General features: G+C 35.1%; 5 protein-coding genes across 7 annotated transcripts in view; 3 read left to right on the top strand and 2 right to left on the bottom strand.

Annotated features, from left to right (window-relative positions):
* Positions 1–21970, top strand: part of LOC120160226 (translation initiation factor IF-2, chloroplastic-like) — a 36659-nt gene that overhangs the window by 8234 nt on the left and 6455 nt on the right. The window contains exons 11-12 of one of the 3 annotated variants that reach the window (XM_039170640.1): positions 103–291; positions 1681–1881. In XM_039170640.1, coding sequence (XP_039026571.1) covers positions 103–291; positions 1681–1836 — 345 coding nt within the window. In that variant the 3' untranslated portion in view covers positions 1837–1881. Of the gene's footprint in view, positions 1–102; positions 292–1618; positions 1658–1680; positions 2175–21970 lie in introns of those variants that run through there. The other 2 variants (XM_039170638.1, XM_039170641.1) reach the window with 2 other exon arrangements.
* LOC120160240 (probable calcium-binding protein CML21) lies at positions 3188–4523 on the top strand. The gene is made up of 4 exons (XM_039170653.1): positions 3188–3682; positions 3759–3961; positions 4059–4227; positions 4370–4523. The coding sequence occupies exons 1-4, from the start codon at positions 3502–3504 to the stop codon at positions 4471–4473; spliced, it is 657 nt and encodes a 218-aa protein (XP_039026584.1). The 5' UTR covers positions 3188–3501; the 3' UTR covers positions 4474–4523.
* Positions 8564–10450, bottom strand: LOC120160672 (vacuolar cation/proton exchanger 5-like). Its single transcript, XM_039171029.1, has 9 exons — positions 10429–10450; positions 10292–10320; positions 9827–10210; positions 9588–9734; positions 9393–9509; positions 9251–9304; positions 9042–9158; positions 8854–8948; positions 8564–8761 (listed from the first exon to the last, which is right to left on the bottom strand). Coding segments are annotated over exons 1-9 (966 nt in total). The 3' UTR covers positions 8564–8760.
* LOC120160242 (vacuolar cation/proton exchanger 5-like) lies at positions 10351–10982 on the bottom strand. Its single transcript, XM_039170656.1, has 3 exons — positions 10928–10982; positions 10557–10814; positions 10351–10482 (listed from the first exon to the last, which is right to left on the bottom strand). Exons 1-3 carry the CDS (start codon positions 10970–10972, stop codon positions 10450–10452), a joined length of 336 nt encoding a protein of 111 aa, XP_039026587.1. The 5' UTR covers positions 10973–10982; the 3' UTR covers positions 10351–10449.
* Positions 18789–21800, top strand: LOC120160227 (protein CLMP1-like). Its single transcript, XM_039170643.1, is given in 2 exon segments — positions 18789–19928; positions 19930–21800. Coding segments are annotated over 2 exon segments (2298 nt in total). The 5' UTR covers positions 18789–19218; the 3' UTR covers positions 21518–21800.

Here is a 21970-nt window from a genome sequence, read left to right as displayed (position 1 = left end):
GAGGCTTAAATTCCTGCATCAAGTACTTGTTTTTCCGTCGATATGTTTAAGATTTCTGCATTAATGATTTGGAGTTGACATGTACTGCTTCTCTTTTGATAGGAACAAGTACCAATTGGCTCTGCTGAGGTTCGGGCTGTTTTCAGCAGTGGAAGTGGTCGTGTTGCTGGATGTATGGTAACAGAGGGAAAGGTAGTGAATGGTTGTGGCATCCGTGTAATCCGAAATGGCCGCACAGTCCATGTTGGTGTTCTTGATTCATTACGAAGGGTTAAGGAAATTGTTAAAGAGGTATGGTGTTGATTCCTACTTCTGCTTCTTTCTTTGTTCTCATTCTCCATCCTAAGCCCTCTTTAATGTGAAATTTTAATGAATGCTCTTCAACTTTTCCTATATTTTTTCATATATTGGGTACTAGACTAGAGGTGTGTAAATTGTCTTATAATTGTGCTTGGGAGGATTTGATGGGTGTGTATTCTGCCTAGTCATTTGACATAGAGATGGAAAAAGAAAGGTGAAAATAACATGTCAAATTGCATATAAAGAGATCTGCAACTAAAAGTTACCGTGTTGAATAATTAGATCAGAGATCGATATACATTTGATTAGTAAGTTAAGTTTATCTAAGCAGCGGGATGAGATGGACAGAATATTGAATTCTACTGTTGGACTTGTTTCCATCTTTTTGACAATTCAAATTTTGTAAAGATAGAAATATTTGTTGACAATTTTCTTAAAAGCTGGTGATTCTCAAGCGAAATTTCAAATGATAGAGGAACTTAGATTGCAAATTCATATTCATCTTTTATTGCCTTTTGCGGTAAGTGTTTGGCTTCACATACATGTTTGGATCCTTTTCCTCACAAAAAACAGTTTTTTCCATCTAGGATACAAATGGCATGATTGATGATTATTTTAATCTATTTTCTTTACTATATTTTCCATAAAAATTGGAATTTTGCGGTTTCATGGGGTGCTGCGGATAGATTATGATGGTAGCATATAGTGGCAACTAACAGATGTATGATGTGTAGGATTGTAGTGGATAGAGTTTCTCTTGGTTCATTTGTCCAATGACCTGGTTCTAGACCAATGTAACTGGAACGCCTACGATCCCTTTTCTATCTTTATGCATCACATCCTCGATTCTTTTTGCCATCCTTCCTTCCATCTTCTGAACATTCGTCTTGTTATTGTAGTTCTTGAGTACAGCCATTTGAATTGAACATATAAATACTAAACCTTAATAAATATTGGATTATGGAACATATTTTCTTTCTAGTTTTTCACTTGTCATTGACCCAATCGTTGAGGCATCCTATGTCCTGATTTTCTGATGTAAGATCCAGTGGCATTGCTTTGATGGCTGTTGCGTCGGTTTTGTTAATCCTTCCTTTATGTAGAAAGATGTTTATGGAGGTTCTGTTACAGAATGTTTAGTGTCTGGGAAAGTTAGATTGTGGTCTTATACTTCTAGATCGTGTTTGGAGATGCTTCTCCGAGAGATACTAGGTCACTCATCCTGAAGAATGGCTATATCAGCATTAATATCTTCAGCTTTCTTACTGAATTTATCTGGTTGATAAATGATTTAAGTATTGATCTTGAAAATATTTAGGTGACGCGGAAATTTTTAGTTTAATATTAATGGACACAATCATGATAATTTCTTCTCGACAGGTAAATGCTGGTTTGGAATGCGGTATGGGAATGAATGATTACGATGAATGGCAGGAAGGAGATATTCTTGAAGCCTTCAACTCGGTCCAAAAGAAGCGAACACTGGAAGAGGCATCCGCTTCGATGGTAGCTGCACTGGAAGGAGTAAAGCTATAGAATGACACCGGGTGCAAAACAAGATTATTTGGTTTTCTCGATGGAATCAAATTTTGATGAAAGAGGCAAACCACCTTGTACTGGTTCTACTGCTCTTTGGCCATTGCTTAACGTGCATGATGTAAGAATTTTCGGCACATGATTTGTTTTCGAGTGCCGTGTGTAGAGGTTCTGGGCTGCAGATTTTGCCATTGCTGTATATATTAAGATGCCATTCCAGCTTTGCATTTGGAAAGCCTGGACAGATAGTTTACATGTTCCACAGGGTTCAATGTAGAAAAATACCTTAGTAATAGTTACCCAAAATGGGGGAGAAAAGGATAATGTCATAAATGGTCTTGAAAGTTTACCAAAATTCCTAAAGTGGCACCTCCACTTTAGAAATGTTCAATTTGATATCTGAATTATCAAACGGTTATCACTATGGTATTTAGTACTAAGGCCATCACAATGGGTTATGAGGTGGCTTTTAATTAATCAGATGGAAGCATTGGATTTTGTTTAAAAATTATCATGTAAATTCCTTGCTATTGAATTGAAAATTTTTGGCACCGAATCAATTGAATATAATATTCTTTTTCTTTGGCTTTTTTAAAAAGAGGGGGTGACGGGGTGGCCATTCTTTTAAAAATTTTAAATTCTTGTATAATTTGAGTATTTTTTTATTGAGAATTTGTTAGTTAATTTCCTCAAATTTTGTAAGTACAACTTCTGGTATACAATCCTAAGAGTGTAGTATACCGATTTCTCACCACAGGCTTCCCAAGTTTCCCAGATTGGTAGCTAACTGTGAACTGGTTTATTAAAGATGATTATATTGAGGAAGTTTCCTTCTTGCACTTGCTGGAATATTTATGAAAAGCTAGAAACAATCTTTTTTCTTTTCAAATGTATTAATGAAGATCCAGTAAAAAGAGTGACGTTTGATAATGGAGTCGTAGCTTGAGATTCAACCAGGACAATCTTGAAAGGAACCACCAATTGTCACAATCCATCACCATTCAATCGGCCCCGAGCTTAGCCCGCAGGCACATTAAAAAGGGATAAATTGAGGAAAGATTAATCAGGGCAATCATTTTATGAAAATTTTAAATTTTTATATAATTTAAATACTTCTTATTGATAATTTATTTTTATTCTTTAAAATTTTATATATTCATCTCTTAATTTTTTTTTAAAATTTACCCTTATTATAAAATTTTATATTCGTCCATAAATTCATATACAATACAGGTCCTATAAGATTTTGTAATCTTAAAGTTCAAACCTAGCACCCTCCCATATATATGTAAATATAGTTATTTCTTTGAAGAAGTCAATGCATATAATTTAGTTAGTTGTATGTAACCAAATACGTGGTGGGTTCACCATAAACCATGCTCTTTCAACTAGGATGAAAATGGAAAAAATCAACCCCCACACTCTCCCACTTTCTCTCTTACTCTTCATCATTCCTTCTTTAATTCTGTCTTTGCTTCTTTCTTCTTCTTCTTCTTCCTCTTTCTCTTTTTACAATTCAGACCCTTGGTTTTCTTGTTTGCCTTTGGGGGGCTCAAAGGTGGTTGAACCCCATCATTTTCCATTCGTTTTTACGTTACCAGAAGACTAAAAGGATCCTGCTTTGCTTTTGAACTCCCTTCATTTTCCGTTCGTTTTTAGTTGGAAATGGGAGGTGAAACGGAAAACGACAGATCATCCGAAACGAAACTAGAAGCTAAACTGCTTGAAGCCATGAAGCGAAGGGCATCTGCAGGAACTGCAATGAAATCCTTTAACACCGTAATCTTAAAATTCCCTAAAATCGATGAGAGCTTAAGGAAGTGCAAAGCTGTTTTTGAGCAGTTTGGTATGTCCCTTTCTTCCCCAATTCATTTCTGTCATGATTTGAGACTTAACATGGTTGCATTGTGTTTCTTTTGTAGATGAGGATTCAAATGGTGCAATTGACCACGAAGAGCTGAAAAAGTGTTTCCAACAGCTTCAAGTTTCTTTCACAGAGGAGGAGATAACCGATCTCTTCAACGCATGCGATATCAATAAGGATATGGGAATAAAATTCAATGAGTTCATTGTACTCCTTTGCCTGGTTTATCTTCTCACATACAATGCTAATGGACATGAATCTGTATCCTAACGCAAAACTTGATTCACTTTCACTGTTTTTGAGTTTACGCGGTTGTTATTTTCATGCCTATAAGTTTGATCTTCCATGACAATGCCAGAAATTAAGAATCGGAATGCCGGATTTGGAGGCCACATTCGAAACTTTCGTCGACTCGTTCGTGTTCTTAGACAAGAACAAGGATGGTTTCGTCAGCAAGAATGAGATGGCTCAAGCCGTCAATGAATCCGGGGAGCGATCGGCCGGAAAACTAGCCATGAAAAGATTTGGTCAGCTCTGTTATTCACATTTCCATAACATATGATCATTTAGGTGCATACTTGCCTAGATAAATTATGCAGCAAAATGCGTTTACATTATGAATCCATACAAAAGGTATAAGGCTCATATAGTGTATCTGTGCTGTTGCAGAAGAAATGGACTGGGATAAAAATGGATCGGTGTGTTTCAAAGAGTTTCTTTTTGCATTCACAAATTGGGTCGGAATCGACGACACCGATGACGAAGAAGATTAAGAAGAATAAGGGATTGTCTGAATCAACTTATATATACTCTAAATTATGATATGATGAGGGATGATGATGATATGCAGTTCAACTTTTTTAAACTACCAAACATATTTGTACAACTTTCAAGCAATTGAATAAAGCACTCTTTAAATTTATATGAGATATCAAACAAATAACCAGGTAACAGCTTTGATGTCGTCAGTTAGGAAAATACTTTAATTATATAAGAATTTGAAATTTTCAAGGGATGACTATCCCGCCAACTCCTCTCGATCCATCCCTGGATGTTTACATCTTTGGATGTCTATCATGATGCAAGTTGCAGGAAGATAGTTGTAGTAGTTATGTTTGGTGATAAAATACAACATCTTTGCTGAAATAAACATTAGATTATTCTAGCAAAATGGAGGCTATTGCTGGGGGTGCAGTTTTTGAAGGCACTAGGAAAGCTAGGACAGCATCTCTGGGAGTTGCTATGCTTTTAAATGAAATTAAGGCAAAAAAGAAAGACCATGTGGATAGGGCCAAAGGTTTAGAGGTCAGTTGTAGTGGAGACCCTTCTGTTGCAAATAAATGATTTTGTGTTTTTGGAATGTTAGGGGAATAAATAATGGCCTCAAGCTAAGTAGAGTGATTAGGAGAATGGAGGCTTTAAATGTTGATGTTGTTTGCATCATGGAAACTAGAGTGAGAAGTTGTAATTACTCTAAGGTTGTTGCTGCTCTAGTTACGGATTGGAATGTTACTTCTAACTATGAATTTTTTGATGGTGGCAGAATTTGGATATTGTGGAGGAAGGGTTTATCTTTTTCTTTCCTAAAGGGCTGTGATCAAGCCCTGTCTATAGTAGGTGATGTGGCTGGACATAATTTAGTGGTTACTGCTATCTATGGCAGTAATAACAGCTTGGAGAGAAGAAAACTTTGGGACCATTTGAATAATTTAGATTCTGTAATTGGTTCCTCACCTTGGCTCATTGGAGGTGACTTCAATGTTACTGCCAATGCTCAGGAAAACTCTGATTTTGGTAGTTTGGGCTGGTATTGCACTTCTGATATGAAGGATTTTAAAGATTGTTTGATTGACTTGGAGCTGCAGGACCACCCATTTTCTGGCCCTCTGTTCACCTGGTCCAATAAGCAAGAAGACTCTTTCCTGGCACGAAAGTTAGACAGAATCCTCATTAATTCTCAATGGTTGCTAGAGTTTCCTGACTCTTTTGTGGAGTTTCAGGCTCAAGGGGTTTCTGATCACTGCCCTGGGATTATTTGAACTCAGAAGACTGCCCAAATCCATAGGCCTAAACCTTTCAAGTTTTTCAATTGTTGGACTGATAATGAAGATTTTCTGAGGGTTGTTAAGGATTCTTGGCAGGAACAGTTTGCTGGTGACCCTATGTTAACCTTGTTTGACAAATTAAAGAGGCTTAAGCCTCTCTTAAGGGATCTAAATAAGAAACATTTTTCTAACATTTCTGGTAGAGTGGCTGCGAAGAAAGCTGAGCTGGAAAATATTCAGATCTTTAATCTTGCAAATGTTGGCCACAGAAGAGTGGCTGAGGAGAAAAAGATCCAGGCTGAATTGATTGCACTTGAAGCAGCTGAATCTGAATTTTATAGACAAAGAGCAAAAGTGCATTGGTTGCAAGAAGGTGACCGAAGTACTAGGTTTTTTCACCAGAGAGTTGAGTCTAACAAGAAGAGAAACACAATCAGAATTATCAAAGATGAAAATGGGGGTTTGCATGAATCTTTTGATGGCATGGCTATTGAATTGCTAAAATTTTTCCAGCATCTCATTGGTATTGATGATCCCTTTGCTAAGGGTTGTTCTATGGTCTGGCTACAATCTTTGCTGGCTTATTCTTTGCCTGAGGGTGCTGGTGATTACCTTGTTGGAGAGATCACTGATAAGGAGATCAAGGAAGCTCTTTTCAGGCAGGGTAAGGACAAAAGCCCTGGGCCTGATGGTTACACATCTTGGTTTTTCAAGGCAGCCTGGGAGACTGTTGGCAGTGATTTCCTTAATGCAGTAAGATTCTTCTTCCACTCATCTTCCCTCCTGCCAGCCTTTAATGCCACAACCATTGTATTGGTTCCTAAATCTTTAAATGCTTGTATGGCCAAAGATTTTAGACCTATATCTTGCTGCCCAGTTGTCTATAAAACTATTACTAGAATTTTGGCTACTAGGCTAGCATCTGTTTTTCCTGATATGATTTCCCTTAGTCAGTCAGCTTTTGTTAAAGGTAGAAATATTGCTGAAAATACATTGCTTGCACAAGAGATTGTTAGGGGTTATTCTAGGAAAAATCTCTCCCCTAGATGTTCCTTAAAGATTGATCTTCAAAAGGCTTTTGATTCTGTTTCTTGGGACTTTTTATTGACTGTCCTTCAAGCCTTGGGCCTGCCTGAAACTTTCTGTGGTTGGATTAAAGCTTGCATTACAACTCCTAGGTACTCTATTTCTTTAAATGGCAGTTTGGTAGGGTATTTCAGGGGTGCTAGAGGAGTGAGGCAAGGTGATCCTTTATCCCCCTATCTTTTTGTTCTAGTGATGAATGTCCTCTCATCATTATTGAATGTTTCTGCTAAGCATGGAGTGTTTAGGTTCCATCCAAAATGCAAAAAAATCTCACTTACTCATCTTTGTTTTGCTGATGACCTTTTCATTTTTTGCCATGGATCCTTGGAGTCTGTTTTGGGTGTTGTTAGCATTCTAGACAGATTCTATGAACTTTCTGGCTTAAGGCTTAATGCTATGAAATCTGAATTGTTTGGTTGCGGGGTGCCTCGGTGTAGTCTGGATCTGATTTGTATAGCTACTGGTTCCAAGCATGGTCAGTTGCCTGTTAGGTACTTGGGCGTGCCTTTGGTTACTCGAAAACTTTCTAGCAAAGACTGCTCAGCTCTACTTGTGAGAATCAAGGATAAAATTGATAAATGGTCGAGCAAGCACTTAAGCTTTGGGGGGAGGCTACAGTTGGTTAAGTCGGTTCTGTTTAGTATCTTTGGCTATTGGAGTAGGCAGCTGGTCTTGCCCAGAGGGGTCATCAGAGATGTTGAAAAATTATGCATGAGGTTTTTTTTTTGGAAAGGTTGTGATATTTCAGCTAGAGGGGCTAGAGTGAGTTGGAGTCAGGTTTGTTCTTTAAGATCAGAGGGTGGTCTGGGCTTGAGGAAACTTTCTGACTGGAGTAGGGCATGCTGCTTCATGCTCATCAGGAAAATTCTAGCTGATGAGGGCTCTTTGTGGATTGCTTGGCTCAAATCTTATTGTTTCAAGGCTATGGATTTTTGGACAGTTGACTGTAAGCCTCATTTTAGCTGGATCCTAAGAAAGCTGGTGAAAATGAGGGAGGAGGCTTGGGGACCTTTTGGTTCTGCTGCTGTTTTGTCTCAGATTAGAGGTGCATGGATATGGGACCATATCCGTGGGAGGAGGGACAAGGTTGAATGGCACAAATTGATTTGGTTTCCTGCTCATGTCCCAAAATTTTCCATTGTGGCTTGGATGGTGATTCTGGATAGGCTTCCTACAAAGGATAGGTTAGCCAGATTTGGAATTCAGGTTGATCATATCTGTGGTCTGTGTGGAGTTGAGCTGGAATCTCGGAATCACTTGTTTTTAGAATGTTCTTTCGCCCGAGAGGTTTGGGATGTAATCTTGCAGACTTGTGGTCTTCATAACCAGCCGATTCTTTGCTGGGATGATTCTTTGCATTGGCTGGCGTTGAATTTGAGGGGTAAATCCCTTCTTGTTTGTATCCTAAAGCTTGCTTGGACTGGTTTTGTCTATTTTCTTTGGGAGAAACGTAATCATAGGCTGTTTAGAGGTGTTAATCGTTCGGTTGATGCAATTGTTCATAAGATTAGAGATTCTATAAGAATTAAATTGTATAGATGCAGTATGAACTTGATTGATGATGTAAATAGGAGGCTATGTCTAGATTGGGATTTGTCTTAGTGTTATATTGTTCTTTGTAGCAGCTTGCTGCTCCTTTTGGATGAATAAAATCTTTCCTTATCCAAAAAAAAAAAAAAATAACATTAGATTATTCCGGTAACAAAGCCTGAACTTCCATTAATTTAGGTACTGCCATTCAACAAACATTACAACTTAGAAACCTTAATTCGGTTCGATTGTACATATCAAATTTCAATTCTGATTTAATCATACACATAAAAACTAAAAAGGTAAAATTCTTTGTTTAGTAATTAACAATCACTAGCTATTAGCTAAGTAAGCTGTGATAAAATGACTGCTGCATCAGCTGTAGTTGCATCAGATGTATCTGCAAAATTTTTATTAGTCAGTTAAATCAGTCATGATCATTTCATATCCATGGCTCATGGTTTCAATTCTAATATATCAAACATTACTAACCAAGAGGAAGGGTCTTCATGTACGAAGTAGCTTGCAGCCACTAGGAAATAGCAGAAAAGTAGCATTAGACCTTTGAAGTAATTAGAAGTTCCTTCCTGAAAATTTGCAAATGCAAATATGTCATGATTATACATACATGCATACATACATACATCAATAAATACATGAATACATACATACATACATACCTGCGTTATGAAAGCTACATATAGAACAGTCATGAACAGAGTTGCTGTCTCGAAAGGTTGAAAGTTCAAATCCACAGGGCGACCAAATATCCATCCAGTTACCACACAAAAGGGAATCTATGGTGAATCGTAGGAAACGATAACAAAAATGTTAGAATACATACATGTATATATGTATATTACCTTTATTCAAATGGAAAGGCACCTACTATAAACATAGAAATCTGCGTTGACGACCCTATAGCCACTCCCAAAGACACATCCTGCAGAAAAAAAAATGGTATTTCAATATATTGCAAATGATAAGTTATAGATATTTGAGAATTGTAAATGAGAAAATAAATCTCTTACAAGTTTGTCTTTCATGGCAAACATGACTGAAGTGATAACTGCTGCTGTGTTTCCTCCTATTGGAAGCAAGATGACAGTAATGAAAGCAACTGGTACACCCCAAGATAAAGATGTTCCCTGCAAAAACATATACATTTACATCTAAAAGGAGAAATTAGAGCCATATGACAAGAGGAAGGTGAACACCTGTAGTACCTCAATGGCATCAACCATATATTCCGATAGGATCGAAATCGCAGCTGCTGTAATTGCTAGCCAGATCACTGATTCCCATTTCGAGATCTCAGGACCTGCTTCTTCGTCTTCGTCGCCATCTATGATCTCTGCATCCTGACTTCCTCCCTGATTTCATGTCGTTTGCCAAAAGCCGTAATAAAAACATTGAAAGAACGGAAAGGGAAAAGAGAAAAATAATAGCTATGATGGATGTTCACCATGTCATTTAGATTCTTTAACTGGAAAATGATGGAGATGGCATAGACTAGAATCAGGGCACAGCTACTAACTCTTGAAAGAGCCAACTCTGATATCCCAAAATGCACTTCGGTGCCTGTGCTGTGGAGTATTGCTGGAAAGAGTAGTCCCATCATTACCATCAACAGCAGCCCTGAATTCACAACAGCAGTTGCCTTGTTGAAGACCTGAACCTTTCGAACAATCCCACCTGAGAAGAATGCGATCCGAGAACGAACAACAAGTTCGATAGAAGCGAGCCGAGCAACGACAGCTGAACTACACGTATCCTTGCGGTTCGTAAGGCATAAATCGATATAATAAGTTCCGTTGCATTCCCAAATGTAGCATTTAGAAGACCCCAACTGCAAATTTCACTCCAAAATTTAAGTGCATATACATATACATACACATATATACACAGACATGTATAACAATATACATACCTGTAGGTCCACTGTAAAACGCCAGCTGCCTATAATGAGAGGAGAACTATATAAACAACTTCTCTGATATTGAAAATTTAGAGAAATTTTTACAGGGAATAAAGATTTATGTATGAATTCTTACTCTGTGGTATAACCCAACCGCTCTGCCAATGGCATTATACCCAGTAACCAAGAATAAATACCCAGCCCTGTGTATTAATGTGAATCAACTCATCAGCGACCAAGTCCATTGAGTATAATAAAATAAATGAATGGAACTCACTTCTCGATTAGTCTTTTTCTGGACAAAGATTGCTAGAGGTCCGAAGGGAATGAGCACGTTGAATTTCTTTGACAAAATTACGGTGTATATACTCTTATATATGACAGTCCCTATAGGTTTCCTGTCACCTCCTCCTTCCAATCCTACGGAAAATGCTTGAACTCGTCGTTGCTGTTCGGCCTCGGCTTCCGTTGCTTCTGGAGAGTCGATGTCGTTGTCAACCACATGAATGTACCTGTCGTCTCCTGATTCCATCTCCTTCATTGATCAATTAATTGGTTAATTAGAAACCAAATCAACTCTGCATTAAAAAGGATATGATTTGCTAATGCAAGATGGGATATGATGAACTAATTAATTAAATAACTTACTTCAAAATGGGATTTCACCCCCAACATTCGCAGCTTGTAATCCATCACCTTGTAATTTTTTTTAAATTATTAGCTTCTCATCAATGAATATACATACATGTCTAATTATTTTTCAACATCCGAACATGATTCCGTGTGTTAATCAGATCACTACACTCAACTTGCAGAACAAATTTAACCAGAAATTTCATAATATACCGTGTTCATATGCTGAAGATGATACAAAAGTTCTCAAGTACTGGGAATTAACATGCGATCATTAGATTAGTTCTAATTCAACTACCTAGTATAAAACAAAGTAAAATCAACAAAAAAACCAAGCTTTCCAACCATTTAACTGCAGAAATTGCGAGCCACGCGTTTCCTAAAATCACTCCTACTCCTACTTAAACTCGAGCTCTAATCTGTCACTAAAATATGCACCCTTTACCGTTTACCTTGCTGAATTATTCAACAAAATCAAAAGTCGAACTGAAAAAACTGATATACAGTGGTACGTAGTTACGTGGATGGACATGCAGGACGTGCATGCAACACATCAATCCACTATATTCCATCTAATACATTACATATGTTAATACGAAAGATGAAATCAACCTATGCAGTTAAGGAGAATGTACTATTTCTGCCACAGCCAAGGAATGATGGCCTCCGTCTCCCACGTACACACTTGTGCTCCAACAGAAACGCCTTGGATGATCGATATATACATGTATCATTTATGTTTATATCTATATTATTTTTATTTATTTACGAATTTATTTTGTTATATTATATTCTATATACAAGTTTCAAATTCCAAAATTATTAAAAGTGGGTGACTACGGACTAGAATGTTTTTTAATAAATTAAGATATTTAATTTTGAAGTATTTTATTTTTAATTAAATATGGGATATTACATTTTTAAAATAAATAATGAGATTCGAACTGATATAAACGAAGACAATATGAATATTTTCGACCACTCAATCAATTAAATTTTGAATTACTAAATTCCTTAATGTTATTAGACCCTGTTTTCGTATTCAATTATTCACATGCAATCATTCAGAATAAAAACAAATCTATAGAATCTTAAACCGATTGAATTAATTGCGCTTTATCATAAGATACAAAGCAGAGGAAAAAAACATAGTGATATATTTACATCCCACGTGACTGTTACTTTACTCTATATAATTATTTTTGAATATTTTAATAATCGTTATTAAGTTTAAACAATTTTTAATTTTAAATTATGTATTGATGTGATGTATAATTTAATGTTAAGATGAAGAACATGGGTCCGTTAGCTCAAAATGACTAGAAATTTAATGTTTTAGTTAATAATTTTAATAACAATATATATATATATTAAGATCTTTTATTAATTTGGGGTGAATGTAAAGTATATTTTTAAAATACTGTTAACCATTTGATAATGAATACTCATATGTCTGTATAAACATTGTGTTTTAACCGAGACTTCAAAGGGTATCAATAATCTCTTAACTATTGAAATTGTTTGGTTCGTGTGTATATATATATTAAGAATTAAATTTATCATATTGTGAGAAAAAAATTAACAGACTGAAAAAACCTCTGCAGGCCATCCCCACCAGCAACACAATAATTTAGTGAGCTGTGTCATTAGTTTGGTACTGTAAATGTTTTGTCCATCTTCTATTCAGCCAGCTAAGTTGAGACCCCATTTTTTTGCATGAGAAAACAGAAATAGACACGTCTCAATGAAACTATTAAGCCCCTACATATCTGTACGGATGGGGGACATTTGCTCTATCTGCTTCTGCATCTCCCTCATCCCAGGAATGAACTACGGTTAGAAAAAATAATGATTTTATTACTACGCATCTGTACGGATGGGGATATTTAGTATACTAAATATATATTTACAATTCTTAATTATTAAACTCATTTATTTCTCTTATTATTCGTTCTTTTAGATATTTTATCGATTTATGGTGAAAGTATGGCAGTACTCGATCAATAAAGTCTGTGTTATTGGAAAATATTTTTGTTATATTTTTCACTTAAATTATAACTAAAAACTAAATAATGTGATTAAAGATTAATAAGTAAATATTTATTTTAAGAAATAAATCTTATGGAATAAGATCTTTTGGTGATCAACATATCTCTATAAATATAGAATAAGTTTTAACCTTTAGAATAGTGAGAGAATTCGGGGACATAATTCTTTTTGTAATCTCTATAACTTTTGAAGTTTATGTTGTAGAGTTATTTTTGTAGGGATTTTTTGAGAGTATTTTGATATACTCCTAATTATAGTATATATACCAAATTTTAGAATACATGAGATATTATGTATTTCTAACTCTTCGTGATCTCTATGTTTATGTATAGTATATTATTGTTCTTTTCATATGTGAAAGTAGATAAGACTAAATTATACCAAACCTCGTTTCTTATGCATGTTTTATTTTATATCGACCTCGCTTTTATCATTTCTCTACTTCTAAATTCCTAACAATTTTATACTAGGAGCATGATGTTGATAATACATGTTCCAACAATGATGAAGCAAGAAGGTATTGGCATTGAGAAAGTACCAGAGTATCATGTGCGAACAAAGGAAAAACATGACAGAAGAGTGATTGAAATAATAAATAATGAAGTCCAAAAGAAAACCACATTTTCTTACACCATCTCTGCCGTCATATCATGTTCAATTTTTCTCATGGATCAATCCTCTAGACTCTTATCGTTGTTTCTTCCAAAATTTTCCTACTTTATATGTTGCATCCACTGTCTAGATTTAGTATTTCACCTATTTTTTTTTTTTCTTATGCAAGTAATGGCCTAATGAAAGAACTAATTACTGATCAAACAAATTACAAAATCAAAGAGCAAATAACACAAAATAGGTTACTTAAAAACTGTAGTAACCCACATAATTATTTTTCTTTTTAAACCTTGAAATTAAAGGTTAATGGAGTGAAAGAAAAGAGGTGGAGTCAGTGGCGGATCTACTCATTGTTTAGGAGATAAATATCAATTATAAAATTTAAATTTTCTTCAGTTAATCATTTATTTTATTGATTGTATTCACATTGAAATTTTCTTTGTGTCTATCTCGTATAAAAAAAATTATATTGTTAATATCTATGTACACATCCTAAATTATAGTTTTGGATTCTTCACTAAATGGGGGAGGTAGATGACAGGAAAAAGAGAGAAAAACGACATGTTCTTTTTTATTTAATTTATTTTCATTTTGTCCATGTTTTTTTTTTCTCAGCAAACAGCAGAATTTTATTATTTTCATTTTGTCCATGTGCAGGTATTGAATTATTGATGAATAGAAAATATGTGGGTACGGTGATGAGTGATGATACTTGGATTGACAAGGGATTATGATGATGTTTTTAAGAATTAAACTAATAAAATTTATAAATATAAAAGATTAAACATAGTTTTACAAGTTTTGAGGACTAAACTATTGTTATCATATCAATTAAAAGATTATTATGTCACCAATTTTATTAATGGTATGATAAAATTTGATTAAAATAAAACTGATCAAAAACAAATTAATGATGAAATTAAAAGTTTTTGTAATTTAGTGACCGGAACAAAATTATTCTAAAAATTTGATTGCTGATGGGTATAATTCACCCTATTTTATTAACGCGTAGCATAAATAATGATATGGTTTTAAACTAAATGAACTTAGAGTTAAAATTTAAGCTAATATATTATGGATGGTCATGCTACATGCTTAATGAATAAATACTTAAAACAGCTATAGAAACTAATATAACATGATAGGAATGCACAAAAATATATGTCATAACATGCCTAAAAACAAACTAGTATTACTATATTATGGATGGTCATGCTACATGTTAACAAACTGTACATATTATATAGCATTACATACATATTATGGATGGCCATGCATTACATGCATGCAGCATGCTACATGTTAACAAACTATATGTACATATTTATATAACATCACGTATATGTCATATATGCCATGCAGATGAAAGATGAAATATAAACCTTTGCCGGTAAGGAGGATGGTATGGAACAATGGCTCTCCTTCTCCTTCGTACAATGTCATATATGCCATGCAGATGAAAGATGAATATAAACCTTTGCCGTAAGGAGGATGCTACATGTTAACAAACTTTAGGTATGATTTTAAAAAAATTAAAAGTTTAGGAACTAAAACTGATCAAAACTGATAGTTTAATTACTAAATGCATAGTTTACCCTATAATATAATAATGCATATATACGTTCGTCAATAACCAAATATCTGGTTCGTCTCACGTTAATTATTAAGGGCGAATATATAATATCGAATGCCTCATTTAGTTAATCCACATTATTAAGATCAATATAATATACAAATATTGGGCATCTGACGTGTTTACTCATGACACTAATATCGCATAATATAATATTATTAATAAAGTCATGTACAATGGTAGTATCATCACCACTGAAACTCAAAATGCCATAGTACTTGACAATTTAATGGCTCACTCAAGCTGATCATCACAACATTGGAAGCAAGTAAAGGGTTCATAATCAGTTTATTAATCGTAGGGATATTTTAATCATTTAAGCCTTGAGACCCATATTAGACTTACAAAGTCGCCATCAGAGAATACAAGTGTGATAGAATCGGTATTCCATTGAATACAAGAGTTGTTCGAAGCGTGATGGTAAGGGTAAGCCTAATAGGTTTCTGCGTTTCTTGGTCCAGCTTTTGTGCTGATGTGCTTTATTTTCGAGTGTTTTCCATTAGAAAAAATTGTCTTCCGTGTTGCTTTTCTTTGTTGGTGGATGCTGAGCAGTTTAAGTAGTTGTACGTTTTGTCCCTGATTCAGTGTACTCTTTTCTCTCATTTAGATCCAAGGGTATTTTAACGAGGTTAACGTTTGAGGTCTAAGTTTCATTCGATAATAAATAAACCGAATATGATGAAAAAAAGAAAAGAAAATATTGGTACCTAAACAATACATTTTAAAACAGATTACAAAGAATATTGATACTTTAAATCAGGTATTATTTTACTCTCCTAAATATCGATATCTCATAAATAAATAATAACATTTTATAAATGAGTATCAATATCTCATGAACAAGCATTTCTTTGGAGCTGCTTCATTAACTTAGCTTTGCTTTTGATTTCAATGCAACGACTTTAAGGCCATGCCCTTTCTCTCATCGCCATCACTGTTGTTCGCAACTGCCAACCACATTTTTTACACCACTTTGTTTCTCTACCACCAAATCTACGAATTAAACAATTTCGGAAGTCAAAAAGGATAGTTATTGTCATTTAAAGTTTTGATTTCAAACACATTGTCTACAGGGATATATGAGTGTTTATTGTCAAATAATTAAGAGTCTTTCGAACAAATATTTTCTTGTAATCACCACAAAATAATTATCTATCATATGCGGAGGTAGAAAATTTTACGGATTTTTCAGCAAAAGGTTTTGCATGAAAAGACTATTGTCTATTATACTAAGGAAACTATAAGATATAAAGTGAGTGGCAGATCCAGGCTTTATGATTTATCCACATTAAAATATGAATTTTCTTTAGATAATTATCTATTTTATTAACTATGTCGACCATAAAATTTTATTTGTATCCATCCCATACAAAAAATTTATATTGTTAATATATTATACCTACCTTAGAAAATATTTCTAAATCTATAAATTTGCAATCTACTCTTGCAATTAGGGGTGAGTAAAACTCGACCCGACTCTAGAAATCAAACTTTTTTTAATTTTGAGTTTTTCAAGTTAAGTTATTCGAGTCAACTCGAATTATCAATTCGATTTTCGAGTTCGAGTCAAGTTGAAATTTAGATGAATATTTTGATAGATTTACGATTTGGTCCCTGATTTCCTATTCCTTCAATTCCTCCTTCATTTTAAATTTATTTTTTACCAAATTTGAACCACATCTCCTAAACCATCATAGAATACATATGTACTTTCAATGCCACTTTTTGATAACAAATCTTCTTTTTTTTTAATTTAATCCCTCAATTTTGTATGATTTCGTATTTCTTCAATTCATCCTTCATTTTTACATTTTTGACCAAATTTAAACCACATGCTGCCTTACCACCATAGAATACCTATATAACTTCAATTCTTATTTTTTTACTGAAAATATACTATCTTTTTTAATTTAATCCTTTAACTTTATATTTTACTCAATTTAGTCTTTTGACTACAAAATTTAGTCTTTTAACTACAATTGTTTACGAATTCTTTCTTCACATCAATTCTTTGACTCTTTTATACTCTCATTAATATTTTATCATCAAAATACTTTCTTTGAAATGTAATGCTGTAAATATGTTTTATAATTGTAGATTGTATGTGTTATATTAAATAACTTTGTAATGTGAAAAGAATATATATATATATATATATATATATATATATATATATATATATATATATATATTATTGTTAGAGAAAGTCAAAAAATTGGAATAAATATGTACTATAATACTATAAATAATTACAGTTAAATTTGTATAGAAATTCAAACAACTCGACTTGACTTGGAAAATATTTCAAGTTAAGTTCGAGTCATACAATATGATTCGTCAACTCGAATAACTCAATTTTTTTGACTCGACTAGATTCGATCAAATGCACACCCACTAGGGTTTGACAGATCAATTGATACTGGGCCTTACTGTAAATGGGTTAACTGATATGGGTTGCCTTTGGGCTTAAACATGTTTTAGGTTTAGTTAGGCTTAGTGCTGGACCCAAATTTAATTTGTAATGGGCTTTGAGTAGCCTGTAATAAATTATGATTTTTTATAAGGGCTTGCAAAATGGGCTTTTATGACCTGCCCCGGATGAAATATGGCCATTAGACACATCATCTTAGAATTACTAACTATGAGCTGTCATCACAGTTATCTGTTGTAGTTAAAGGCGGTTTCCATATTTCTTTTGCGTCAAGGCCAGTGATGATGAGTTTGTCCGACCGCTTTTCTAATGCTCTTTATAACTAATGTAACCTACATACTTATTTCAGTATATATATATGTGGCATTCTACATCTCGTTATCATTGCATGCTTAATCAGAGATGAACCTAAGTATTGACGGCCGTCTCCTTTAAAATTTTAAATTTTTAAATATTTTAGATTTTATTATTTAAAAAAAAAAATTATTTTTATCTTCTTTAAATTTTATAGATATTTGTCTTAAAATTTTATAAATTTATCGTCCATGACATTAAATTTTATGTTTATCGTGCGCTAAATGTTCATGGAGCATGCAATGTCCGCTTTCAATCTATAAGAAAGAACTAAGATTTAAGATGCACAGCAAACGTGCTAGAAAGATTAGGTTAAAACAGTTAATATAATGCTTAGCTTTAATCTTAAGGTATAATGCCAAAAGTAGTCCCCAAAGTTTACTAAAACGATTACTTTGGCTCATATTATTTCTTTTAGAGTATTAATAGTTTGATTACTCGAACTTATTGTTAAAGTAGCATATCAAGATATATATTAATTTGATTTGTTTAAAATTTAATCACTTCAATAATCAATTACATCATGACATTTAACACTTTATAATATTAATATTTTGATCATAGTGATAATTTAATTCATTATTAAAGTGATAGGTTAATACATATACTAATTTGATAATTTTTTTCAAATTAAAATATTATTTTAAAACATTAAAATGCCAATTTAAAAAAATAACTAAGTTCAAGTATGAACTTATATAATAAGCTTTAATAGTTTTATACAAGAGAATATGAGGGGAAATAACCTAATACAAGGAATTGTAGTACATTTAGAAGGTGGGCAATACAAGGAGTAAATTAATCTAACGGCCACGAAAGAATTGTTCAATCGATCCCTAACTTGGTGGATATTATCTTCTTCCACATCCGCCTCTAGGGTTTCAAGTTCAACATCTCAATAACCTAAACAAAAACCCTTCCATTCCCCCCCAACCCCAATTTCTTTTATGCGATCTCAATCTTTCCTTTCCTCGCAAACCCCACTATTCCAATTCAATTACCCAATCCAACAAGCAACAAAGTTCACTGCTTTATTAAGTATTTTTCTGTAAGTACCATTTCTCTCTCTCTGTCTCTGTTTTGATCTTAAATCTAATCTCTGGGTTCTCATATTCTGTTACTCAAGTTATAGTTTCGAAGATTTCTACTTTGTAGTTTATTGAATAAGAATATAATTCGATAGAGAGAGAGACACTTAACAGACAGAGAGATATTATTTATCCTTACATGGGGAAATCAGGTGGTAGAAAAAAGAAGGGTGGTTCGAACCAGGTTTCCGTTGATAACCATTCTAGTAACACTAGTGCACATGCTAATGGGGGTGTTGATTTAGACTCTTCTATATTTTTGAAGAGAGCCAATGAGCTCAAAGAAGAAGGCAATAAGAAGTTTCAGAATAAGGATTATGTGGCTGCTCTTCAACACTATGATGATGCTCTTAAGCTTATCCCCAAAACCAATCCCGACCGGGCTGTCTTTCACAGCAACAGAGCTGCTTGCTTGATGCAAATGAAACCCATTGATTATGACACTGTCATTGCCGAATGTACCATGGCGCTTCAGGTTCAGCCTCGCTTTGTCCGAGCTCTCCTTAGGAGGGCAAGGGCTTTCGAGGCTATTGGGAAGTATGAAGTGGCGATGCAGGATGTGCAGTTTTTGTTGGGGACTGACCCCAATAACAAGGATGCTTTGGAGATTGCAAGGAGACTGAGGACTGCTTTGGGTCCTCGCCAGGAGGCTCAGCAAGACCCCCAGAGCCGTCCCTCCCCAGCTGCACTTGGGGCTTCTGCTGTTCGTGGTGCCCCAATTTCCGGCCTTGGGCCTTGCTTACCTGCTCGCCCGGTGCCTAAAAAAGCATCATCGCCTCCAGGCGGATCAGTTGGATCGCCAAATAATAAGCTGGAGAAGATCCAAAGGAGTGCAGCATCTGAAAATGGTACTGAACAAGGTCCAGTTTCCAAGAGTTGTGCTGAAGCCCTCAAGTGGTTCTTCGAAAGCAGTTGATAATCTGAAAAAGGGTGGCCCGAGAGGACAGTTAGTTTCATCTTCTGTTAATGGGAAGGTTCAGCAGGCAGCAATTCAATGGAGGCCTTTGAAACTTGTTTACGATCATGACATAAGGCTTTCCGAAATGCCAGTTAATTGTAGCTTCAAAGTGTTGAGAGAGATTGTGAGCAAACGTTTTCCTTCATCCAATTCAGTGTTGATCAAATATAAGGATAGTGATGGAGATTTGATTACTATTACCTGCACGACAGAACTCAGGTTGGCGGAGTCTTATGTAGATGCTCTTATTCCTTCGGAACCAGAAGCAGATAAAACTGGTGGATTTGGGATGTTGAGATTGCACATTGTTGAGGTGAGTCCAGAGCAGGAGCCACCATTACCAGAAGAGGAGGAAAAGCTTTTGGAGAGTGAAGGAGCCAAGGTTGATGAAATCAGGTATCACTCATCTCTTGGTGATAGCGTGTCAGAAGGTGTTGATACTGAGATTGAAACGACAGAGAAAGAAGCTTCAAAGGAAAACGTAGGGGCTTCAGAAGATCCGGAGTGCAAGGCAGTGGAGATGGATGATTGGCTTTTTGAGTTTGCTCATCTTTTCCGCACCCATGTAGGTATTGACCCTGATGCTCATATCGACTTGCATGAGCTTGGAATGGAGCTCTGTTCGGAGGCTCTTGAGGAGACTGTTACTAGTGAAGAGGCTCAAAACCTCTTTGACAAAGCTGCTGCCAAATTCCAAGAGGTAGTTGCCTTAGCCTTCTTTAATTGGGGAAATATTCATATGTGTGCTGCAAGGAAACGAATTCCTCTAGAAGAGTCAACTGGCAAGGAGGTAGTGTCAGCACAACTTCAAGTGGCTTATGACTGGGTTAGGGAAAAGTATTCTTTGGCCAGGGAGAAGTATGCTGAAGCACTCTTAATCAAGCCGGACTTTTATGAAGGGCTGCTGGCACTGGGACAGCAGCAATTTGAAATGGCCAAACTTAACTGGTCTTTTGCACTTGCAAAGAAACTAGATCTCTCAAGCTGGGATCCTGCTGAGACATTTCAACTTTTTGACAGTGCTGAAGAGAAGATGAAAGCAGCTACAGAAATGTGGGAGAAGTTGGAGGAGCAGAGAGCAAATGAGTTGAAAGATCCAAATTCGATCAAGAAGGATGATTTGTCAAAGAGGAGGAAGAAATTGGGAACTGCTGCAGAAAGTGAGCTCCCAGGAAGTCAGGGTGAACTTTCACCCAAGGAAGCAGCCGAACAAGCAGCTGTGATGAGATCACAGATACATCTTTTCTGGGGCAACATGCTCTTTGAACGATCTCAAGTTGAGTGCAAATTAGGAATGGATGGTTGGAAAAGAAATCTAGATACCGCCGTTGAGCGATTCAAGCTTGCTGGAGCTTCTGAATCTGACATTTCTGCAGTCTTGAATAATCATTGCTCAAATGGAGATGCCATCGAAGGAGATGAAAAGAAAGGTGTGGGTGAAGCCAAGAGCAGTGAGATCAGTCAAACATCTGAAGAGTGATACGATAGAGTTGATATTTTCCATCTCTTCGATGCTTTTGTTAATGGGAGCGCGTTTGAGATTTTCCCTTTCAAATGGGATATTTGAGTCCAATATTGAGGTGTGGTGTACCTGAAAGATTTTGGGTTTTAAGGTTTTTGTTTTAATCTTTAAATTAACCCTTTTTTGGGTTATAAATAAAACACTATTTGGATACTATTGAGGTTTCCACCTATGCAACTTTATGTGAAGAGTTCATGAATTTGGCATGAATGAAATACAAGGTTCTCTTCATATTCATTTACACATACTGTTGAAACTCTACTTTATGCTTTGCATGTCATGATTGTGCTGAGTTTTAGCATATGATTTCTTATATTGTATTAGTAATTACATGTTAAGAGAGAAAAGAGCCCCAGTTTTGTTGAAGATGGTATTGATTTGAAGGGTTTAGTTGTAGGCCTCATTGCCTTG

Source organism: Hibiscus syriacus, unplaced genomic scaffold (genome assembly GCF_006381635.1).
Source record: "Hibiscus syriacus cultivar Baekdansim isolate YM2019G1 unplaced genomic scaffold, ASM638163v2 tig00111392_pilon, whole genome shotgun sequence".
NCBI classification, from domain to species: domain Eukaryota; kingdom Viridiplantae; phylum Streptophyta; class Magnoliopsida; order Malvales; family Malvaceae; genus Hibiscus; species Hibiscus syriacus.
This window is presented reverse-complemented; position numbering and strand designations above follow the sequence as displayed.

Coding starts and splice junctions, on each gene's coding strand:
- LOC120160240 (XM_039170653.1), top strand. CDS start 3,502: ATGGGAGGTGAAACGGAAAACGACAGATCATCCGAAACGAAACTAGAA. Junction 3,683..3,758: donor AGCTGTTTTTGAGCAGTTTG/GTATGTCCCTTT, acceptor TTTCTTTTGTAG/ATGAGGATTCAAATGGTGCA. Junction 3,962..4,058: donor ATGCTAATGGACATGAATCT/GTATCCTAACGC, acceptor TGACAATGCCAG/AAATTAAGAATCGGAATGCC.
- LOC120160672 (XM_039171029.1), bottom strand. CDS start 10,450: ATGCCATTGGCAGAGCGGTTGG. Junction 10,211..10,291: donor GTTTTACAGTGGACCTACAG/GTATGTATATTG, acceptor TGAAATTTGCAG/TTGGGGTCTTCTAAATGCTA. Junction 9,159..9,250: donor CGCAGATTTCTATGTTTATA/GTAGGTGCCTTT, acceptor GATTCACCATAG/ATTCCCTTTTGTGTGGTAAC.
- LOC120160242 (XM_039170656.1), bottom strand. CDS start 10,972: ATGGATTACAAGCTGCGAATGTTGGGGGTGAAATCCCATTTTGAA. Junction 10,815..10,927: donor GGGTGAAATCCCATTTTGAA/GTAAGTTATTTA, acceptor TGATCAATGAAG/GAGATGGAATCAGGAGACGA. Junction 10,483..10,556: donor AGAAAAAGACTAATCGAGAA/GTGAGTTCCATT, acceptor ATTAATACACAG/GGCTGGGTATTTATTCTTGG.